The sequence below is a fragment of the Pteropus alecto genome, unplaced genomic scaffold (genome assembly GCF_000325575.1).
Source record: "Pteropus alecto unplaced genomic scaffold, ASM32557v1 scaffold87, whole genome shotgun sequence".
Taxonomy (NCBI): Eukaryota; Metazoa; Chordata; class Mammalia; order Chiroptera; family Pteropodidae; genus Pteropus; species Pteropus alecto.
In genome coordinates, this window is record NW_006443225.1 from 12863083 (window position 1) to 12872660 (window position 9578).

Below are 9578 nucleotides of genomic sequence, written 5' to 3' on the forward strand. Positions count from 1 at the left end.
GGCTTTCTTTATATTAAAATAATTTCATTTCAATTGCCAACATTAAAATAATAAGGTAAATATCACTATTTTATACTCAGTATTTTCCTTCCAGAAAGCTCAACTGATTTTATATTCTTTTAAGTAGAACCTATGTATGTGCCAAATATTTAAAATCAGACAGTGCCAACCACACACGAAAATGGCTAAGTTAAATGCTAGGATTACTTTCTAGTAAAGAAAGTGGTAAGAATGATTTTCATGATATGTAGGTGGAAAAACAGGCAATTTCCCCAAAGTCGCTGAATAGACTTTGGATCCTTCTCTGTGACTAACCTTTTTGTCTACACTGGCAACTCAAATGAACTTGTTTACACCCGATATGAGGTATACTTTAACAGAGAATGGCCTCTAGTTTTATTCTACATACAATTTCTATCGTCCACGTAGAGGTTGGATTTGCTAATTTTTTTTTTGCATTTTACGACAAATGTAATATCTCTACAAGAAGCCCTTTTTCACCTGTCATTTCTCAAGTTAAGAAGAGTAAACTGAAGTGACATTTTGTTTGATTCTTTGTTCAGTCAATAGCTTGGCGATAATTTAGAGCTCTATTTTCCAGAAATTCCTAACGTCGTTAGAGCAGTTACGAGACCACTTGCTAAGTTGGTTTAGCTATCTATTTCTAACAAAAGACAGAAGCATCAAACATGGGAGAGATACACCTTAGGGGAGGGCTAGGCTCCAAAGTTAGCATCCCCCAGTATAGACAGACACAAAATGGTCCTTAAAACTCCTTAGGAGGGCACCTCACCGCACTTGTACCCGCTCCAAGGGCAGCAGGCCAGGGTTCCTCCAGAGAGGAAGCACATTACTGTTTCTTGGGCTGAGTCCTAAATGACGCAGCTGATGCAGCGGCCAGCTGCACGTGCAAGTCCCCAGCTACATCTTCTCACTATCTGAGGGACTAGGGAACCAATGCAGCAAACCCGTGTCACGCACGTCAAACCACTCTGCTAGGGCACGGTGGGCAACGCCGCTCACGCTGCTGAAATCACCAGCTAACGACCGCCTCGTCTTCTTTCCTGAACACGTAGCTATGATTTTGTGCAAGTCTAATGTACAAGTAAAGCGACTCCACTGGAAACCTATCTCTATCGTATTTTGCTCAATACGTAAGGTATGAACATCAATATAAACATTTACCGCCCGCCAGAGACAGTGCCCAGAATGGAGCGAGGGACACCCAGTCAGCCTTTAACCTCGCGAACTTGTAATCTAAGAAATCCTCCCAGGCTCGACTAAATTTCTCAAAGAAATCCCTATGATTTCTATTAATTTCCCAGAAAAATGATTGATAAAAAATGTGTGATAACCTTATAGCTGTACCCTGAAAACAGCTACGGAGATAAGAAAGAGGCTCTAACAAACTCTGAGGCGTCCGGCTGCCCAGGAACCCCCGTGTCCCCGCTCTAAAGCCGTCTGTGCAGAGAGAGTTTCAGACGGGCCGTAAGGCTCGCTCACTGTGGGGGGCAGTGAGGGAGGGCGGCTGTTGTGAGTGACGAGCTGCTTCTTGAGAAAGATTTGCAGACTGCCCGGGATGAGAAGCATCCAGAATAAATAAGTTTGCATAAACAGTCATAAACATATATTATTTTCCTCCGTGGATGCTCTTATCCTTGCCCCTGACCCTAGGTACCTGTAAAAGAAAGTTTTTACGGCGTCGGTTAACTACAGTCGGGGTCTAGGCTCCTCCTTGCCCTTTTCCCTTTACTCTTTCCACGCAAATGAACTTACGCTTTAAGCTGTCTCGAAAACTAAAAATAGGGCGGTGAACACACAAGGTAATATATATACGCCTTATTGTTGAATTGTACACCTGAAACTTACTGGATTTCATTAACCAATGTCACCATAATAAAGATTAAAAAAAAAAAAAAAACTAAAAATATAGTTTCAAAGTGTTCTAACAACAGGATTCACGATTCTTCCTTTGTAATCTACTCGTGTCTAATGTAAAAATAAGTTTAAAATAAGTCTAATGTTTTATCTACACATAACATTCAAATACATTTGGATGCTTTATATCTATTTATTGGATTTATTGTTTTTATTTCAAATAATTAGAAACTTAAAACCCATTGTTTTCCTTGATTTTTATTTTAAAAAAGGCATGTATGAAAACTAATTTTCAAATTTTAATCTTTGTCATTTTAAGAACTGGCCAAATAACAACTGTGGACCAGTCCAGCTCTGACGAGTAACTGACACTTGTCTCAAGAAAGCCACGTAGGAAATTACTGTGTTAGACTCAAAAGGAAGAGGCTGTTTGGAGACCCACAACTATGGACATTATTCGAATTCATTTGGCTTATCAACAGAAAACTGCAGAATGAAATTTTCCCTCCTAGAGATGATATTGTTTGCTTGTGTTTATTCTTGTCAACTTCTGGAGCACACATTTTAACCTCAATCTAATCGTCTTAAGTTTCCTTTAAACGTTGTCCTTTAAGGAGATAAAATTCAAAATCTCTACATCCCTGTGATTGTTCAGCAATAAAATTTGACAAATATGGTATTTTCTTCTGTAATCATGTAAGTTCTGGAAGGGGTGGGTTTAATCGCATGAAGTTTCTGATTGAACATTTCCTCTCCTTAAATTTTCCTAAGCTTTAATTCTCATCCAAAGTTCTCCCAGGCCCTCTCCACTCTGTTAGGCAGAAAGATTAATGCCTTCCTTTAAAACGCTTTGCCAAGATACTTCAAAGTTTTGCTCAGGCATCTATTCGAATGCTCAAATTAGCCACATCAATTGGAATAGTTAGTTTAAACTATTTCAGGCAGAAAATGAGTCAGAAAGATTTTTATACAAGTTCTACAAAATGAAAATTGAACTTGATTTCTTTAATTTTTCATTTTTCTGGTTTTATGAATTTTTCATGTGTCAAATCTACATGTTCTCTGAAGCAAATAGAGCACATGCATTTTATAACATAAGCATTCTAACAGATTATAAAATATCTTTTCAAAATTTTAATACAAAGTATAATTTTACCACGTTTGCGTAATATAAAATTATTAAAAGGTGGCAGTATAATTTACCACATTTGGAGCGAAATATTACTAGTATAAGATATGGTTTTGCCTTTCTAATGGAGCCAAGTAACAAGAAATTCTTTTTAGACGATTTCTAAACCCTTATCATAAGTAACCCAATAGCAATAGAAAGAACGTAAGTATCATCTGATTAGGGATCGACAGGTTCCGCTGTATAAATAAGTCTATACCTTAAAAGTTGGTACACATATTGGAAATTTTGCTGTCACTGTTTCCTGTTGGTTATGAAATGCCGTAGAACAAATGATGTTTAAATACTCTACCCAGTAAAGAATGCTATTTTAGGTATAATAGCGCCATCGAAATACTTCCTGCCCTTAATAAGTTAGTGATAGGTTAAACACACACTGGTTAATGGCTTTTTTCTGAGTTGAAACATCAAGACAGCTAACCGGGCACTTAAAGCTTGCCAACAGTTCATCTTACTAAATAAAAAACGTGGATTCCCTTGAAATCAAAGCGAAGTCTTCAATAAATGTGCACAGCAGTTAATAGGAGATACAATTAATCTGTGCCCGGGATAGTGAGGGGGAGCGGGAGGAGAAAGAATCACTGTTCTTAAAGCACGTCACTCTAACTTTGATCTAAATTTAGGTAATGCCTACTTCCTGTGGTAACTTTTCTTTTCAAGTTTCAATGTTTTTGATGTTAAAATTGCTCTTAAGCAGTATTTTTCGGTGGAGTTTTAAATGGGAGTGGATGGAGGGTGAGACACAGGCTGGGTTTAATTAAGGGGAAAATACCGTACGTGTGCCTGCGTACACTTCTTTCTGGTCCGCCCAAATGCTAACCAATTTGTGCCCGTTGCCCTCTGCGCTTTATGGGCCCTAGGAGGGACAATTTTGATTAGAAAAATGTTTCTCTTAAAAAAAAAACAATTAGAGACTGCAAGTGACCCAAGGACTTTTTAAGAAACTTTTTTTTTTTTTTTTGGTCAGTTTCTTGTCTGAAGTTAGTGTAATCATACATCTAAATACAGAAATGCCACACAGTGTCCCCTTCCCTGGCCCTCTAAATCCCTTGGGCCTCAGGCATGGGATAGAAACAAATTATGTTTATGGAGGGAGGGGCCAACCACTTAGCCACTTAACTAACGTGGACCTCATGAGTCACCACCTTGCCCTCTGGCATGTGTCAAGAGACTTGAGTGACACTATCAGTGCCTGTCACTCTGGACTGCCATTAGCTCTGTATAGTCTAATTCAGTAAATAAAGCTCGAAAGAGTAAAACATCTACAGTTGTCCACCTGGCTTTACACTACACTGCACCCAAGATATTGCTATTAACTCCGTGCTGAGCCCTCAGTTTCCGCCGTCTAACGATTTCACCGCATTACGGAAGAGCCGGTACAGAATTCCGCACTGGCATCTACGTCGAAGGATTAATTACCAAAGATGTTTATGTAATTAGGCTATTTCTCTTATAAAGGGCACGAATGCTTGAAAATCAGATCTGCCGTACAGGAATGTAGCAGCTGTCAAGACATCACAGTGAAAGAAATAAAGGAAGCTAAGTGCTCACTCAGGACCAGGGGCACAGCCCAGCTCTAGGAGCACGTGTGGCCTTGGCTTCCCTGATCACCGCTTCCAATCCCAGGCCTGCCTCAGGGTCAGCCTCTGCTGACTCAGCGGAGTTCAAGGCTACAGGAAGGGGCGCTACTCTCTTTTCTCCCCATCCACACCTCGTCCCTGCAGACGGTGACACATGTACTATCCACTTACAAAGCAAATTTCAAGGACAAATTAGTGAACCATTTTAAGCAGATATACGGCTTCTTCTCTTCTTAACCAATCGTGTCTTAAAGAAGTTCAGGGCGGAGCTCAGGGATCAGAGAACTGGCGGTGCGGGGTTTACCCTGCCAGGCACCGGCTCCTCAGGAAACACCTTATCCAAGCCACGTGTCAGCAGTAACTCGTTTTTTTAAATAAAGAAAATACTAAATGGTTTATGTTTTCCTTGTAACATCATTATTTCCTTAGCGCATTATCTAGAATGACTTTGAATATCACTTCAGCTGTCCTGGATTTTTCCAGGGAATTGAATCTTCACGTAACGACAAAGATACTACGAACGATCATCTCAGTTCTGCGTTTGTACGTGATGGCTCAGACACACCACCGCCAAGTCAAACGTTACTCTTCCTTTCTTACTTTCCATTTCCTCTTAAATGCGTTTTATACCGATGGTCTAAGAAATTCTTTAGCATGAATCAGAGTTTTGGTTGAGAATGAGAGGTACAATGATCTTCACTGGGTTTGAAAACCAGTCAAACTCTGATCTTAAAGAGAGGTAAGTAAGAAATAATTTAATTAAGCCTGTCCTGACAAAGCCGAGTTTCGAGGAAGCGGTTATCTCCGACTCAGGCATCTTCTATGAACAGGGGGTCAAACGCCAGCTGGCCTACAGGCCAAATCTGGCCCACCACCTGTTTGTGCATGGGCCATGAGCTAAGAATGGATTTAAATTTATAATAACAAAAAAACAACAAAGAGTATTTGCGACACACGAAAACTGTATAAAATCCACACATCAGTGCCTGCAAGTAGTTTACCAGAACATGCGGCACGCTTGTTTTCATCGTGTCTGGCTGCTGTCACACTCCAATGGCAGAACTGAATAGTTGTGGCAGAGGCTCCATGGCCTGCAAAGCCTAAAATATTTATCACTTGGCTCTTTACCAAACAAACAAAAAAAAAAAGGCAGCTGACTTCTCCCATAATTACGTCACTCTTTATAGACAGAGTATTTAGAACACGCAGCTTCCGTGAGAATGAACTCATTTCAAAAGAGAAGACTTACTTTTATCCAGTCACCTGAGGCCTCCGAATGCCTGTGGAGACAATCTTTGATGGATAACGGGTCAGTGTACTTGGGGGAACACATTACAAAACTTACCTGGTCACTGGGCTCAAAGCTCATCTCCTCCTTCTCACTTTTCATAGCTATTAATTTTGTGTTACTGGCAGGGTCCGTCTTACTGTCCAGTCGCTCAAGTTTGGGGGTTATTTCTGGTAAACCAATATCTTTAGTATCATCTTTATCTAGCAAATAGCGAAGTAGTGCATTCTCTTTCTTCTTGGGGCTCACTGGCTCTTGTTTGACAGTCACTTCCGAACCAGGAGCTGTGCTGCTGGCCTCCTGGCTCAGCTCCTTGCCCGTGGCTTCTGCGGTTAACTTAGCCAAGTCCACGGGGGAACTGCTGTCCTGCAGGAGTCTGTGCAAAATCTTATGCTTCTCCTTGAGCGAGGTCCCATGTGTCGACCCAGACCCAGGCAAGCTACCTGCGGAGTCCTTGTTTGTGTCTGACAAAGAGCTGGATAAGGGCGAAGGCTCCATCTGGTCGGATTTGGTGGTCAACAGCTGTAGGAGTTTGGTCTGTCCTTTGCTGTCATGCAGCCGATTCTGTCCGTCAGATCGCTCGCTGCTCACGCCCTGGGCGATGTTGGAATCATTTGTTTCCTTTTGCTCTCCAGGATGGCAGCTGCTCTCTGCCTGTCCAGTTGTACTTTCGGATGGCTCCCCGTAGAGTCCAAAACAGTCTTTGGAGTCCAAGCTCCCCATCTTGCTGAGTTGGGGGGGATTCATATTCACTGGGGAGTTTTGCAAATTGCCCATTTTTAGGTCCGGCGAAGCCAACGACGACCCTAATGAAACCCCGTGCCCCTCGCTGAGGGCCTGAAGTGCATTGAGGGAACTGTTGGTGTAGCTATGGCTATTTCCTGTGCTGCTGCAGACTCCCACAGGGGAATGCAAGCTTCCTGCAGGGGAAAACTGGCTGGGCGGGATTCGGGGGCTCCCGGCCAGTCCGGGGCTCACGCGGTGCCGTGGTGACAGCATGGAGCTGGGCTGCCCTGGGTTCACGCCAGGACTGCCCTGCGAGGGGCTGTTCATTCTGAGTGCATAGTTACTGCCCTGAGGAGCGGTGGCCTGCATGCCCGTCACATGGTTCAGCCCCCCAGAACCACCGAACCTGCCCATGGGCATGCCCATTTGCTCCTTTGGGCCATTTATGGGAAAATTTATATTGCTACCGAGGGTCATGTCCTGACTGCACATGGCCTGGTGGGCGGGGCTGCCAGAGCTAATTGGATTCAACGGCTTCCCCATCGCTTGTCCAGTCAGATCCGGATTCATTACACACACGTTCTGCTCTCTGTATAACGAGAAAGGAAATATAAGATAAAAGGGAAAACATTTAACAAGTTGTTATTAATTTAAAAAAATGAAATGGCCTCTTTTCTTTAAAAGAACAGGCTACACTTAAAGGAAAGATAATACTTTGATGAAACAATCTGCAATTATGGACAAGACTGAACATGTTTAGTTTGGGACCGAGAGGGATGTTTCTCAGTCAACTCATTAAGATGTCTGCGGTTTTACAGACGGGGTGTGTTTAAGTTTGACTATCACCATATTGAAAATGTAGTTATTAGACAAGACATTAGAGGGGCTCCAATTACATAATACTTCTTTCTCATTAAATGGCACATTATTGTGAATAACCAAGAGCTTGGACTGTCTAAAAGGAATGACTCGGCCGTCTTCGCTTATCTGCCAGGGAGTCACATCTGTGAGCCCGGAGACGTGCTGTGCACTGCTTGGCTCAAGATGAACAGCACACTTGGGGGAAAACACTTGCCCGTCACCATCAGAAACTCTGTAAGTTCTAGAGCCAAGAGTTACCCAAACTGTTTAGAATTACGTCACTTTAACAGGTCCCCTGCCCAGGTCCCTCTGCAAGTCAAAGAAAGAGCCTCCAAAACAGAGAGCACGGGAGGGGACTTCCGTGACCTTAGGTTGTGACCTGATTCCCCAACTTGTAGACAACTCCAATCCACTCCCAAACCAAGGCCTGAAAGCAGGTTTTCTGAGCGAGATGGTTTTCGAAGCCCTACGAGATTCAAGTCACAGCCTTGGCGGCCACTCATGAGTTACCAAATGAGTTCACAACTCACGAACTGCCACACATCAGCTTTCAGTCAGGGGCTGAAATCTGGCACATCTGTAATCACTTTCAAATTGTTTCAGTTTGAGGTCAGAATTATTAACAGTTGGCAATCCGGGCTGCCTGATTTTTTTTATTCCAAAATAAGAAAGTAAATAATTGAGAAATGTAATAAAAAGGGACTCTTGACCCACAGCCACTTTAAATATCTTCTGATAGTACCTCGTAAAGTTTTATATAGCACACATAAATATTTATATAACTTAAAATGTAATCATTTCCCTAAATTTGTGCTCTAAAACAATATAGTTCATGACATTTATTTTAAAATCAACATTCAGTTTTCTTTATGTTTGTTTCTTAAGGAAATGTTTATTGCCCTTCAATTTAACGTCTAACGTCAAGAAGTTAATTTAACCCTGAGAATAAAAATCTAAAAGATTCCTTCTAAAAGTATATATATTTGAAAGTTTTAGATCTAAACACATAGGAGCAGAAATCATGCGAGTGGCTTCAATATCCCTGCCTGGCTGTGACACCACTGAGGACTGGTCAAGTTCCCTTTTCTGATGGAACAGTTGTGTCAAAGTTAGTGCTAGCTGGTGCTCGTCCAGCTGGATTCTAAAATGCACTAGTACTCAGGTTAAAATTCAAAGTATAGCCTTTCTTAGCCCAGAGCCAATGGTTAATAGCAATTTAATTTTATATTTTACAGCCTGAGGGTGATCAACAGAGAAATCTAACAAATCTGAAAAGCTCCAGGATAACCGGGAGCTTTTGCAAAACTCTTAACGTGGGAAGGTGATGTCTTAGGACTAAGCTTACCTGTGAAGCATGTGTAAAGATATGACGAGCTGAGGCTCATTAGTAGTCTGAGAACGGATGAGTTTGCTCTTCGTTTGAGCAGCAACGAGAGTGCCGTCGGACAAGGAAAAACGATAGATCTGACTGAATGCCAACCCCTGTCTCAGCACTGCGGCAAGCAAGGGGACAGAACGCGTGTCAGCAAAAAACGACAATAACAGTAACAAATTTCATTAAGTTTAGTATTTTCTCACCTGCAGTTAAAAACAGTTGTAATATTTCATGATATTAAGGCATTATACATTTTTTAAAGCACATTTATTTTTCACTCGAATACCAATCAATTCAATATATTGTTTTTAAAATGTAGCTTAGACCTTCAATCAATGTTCTTTTTAAAATCTTCAGTACCACGGCAACACAGGGTAAACAATTTATTACCTCAAAACAAGTTTTACAATGATTTAAAATGTTAGAAAACAATGCATAAATATGATACCTTTAAAGTGTACAATTTGCCTTTAATTTCCTTTTAAACTAATACAAATATCTCAGTAAAATTTATGACAGTAAATATATTCCCTGAATATTCATCCCAAAGTTATGTACTGTTCAATCCATCATCTCACACTACTATTTCCCAATTCTGTTTCTCAGTGTGTAAGAAGCATTATTTCTGTGGTTAGGACAACAGGAAGTAAAAGATAAACAATGAGAAGAATCTTTCCAGAA

The 9578-nt window shown here is 41.3% G+C and overlaps 1 protein-coding gene across 6 annotated transcripts in view; it reads right to left on the reverse strand.

Moving 5' to 3' along the window:
- NCOA2 (nuclear receptor coactivator 2) overlaps positions 1–9578 on the reverse strand; it is a 252360-nt gene that overhangs the window by 33885 nt on the left and 208897 nt on the right. For all 6 annotated transcript variants that reach the window (XM_006924020.2, XM_015598653.2, XM_025041208.1 and 3 more), the window contains 2 exons: positions 8868–9015; positions 5993–7250 (listed from right to left, as the gene is read on the reverse strand). In XM_006924020.2, the coding sequence (XP_006924082.1) occupies positions 5993–7250; positions 8868–9015 (1406 nt within the window). The remainder of the gene's footprint in view (positions 1–5992; positions 7251–8867; positions 9016–9578) is intronic.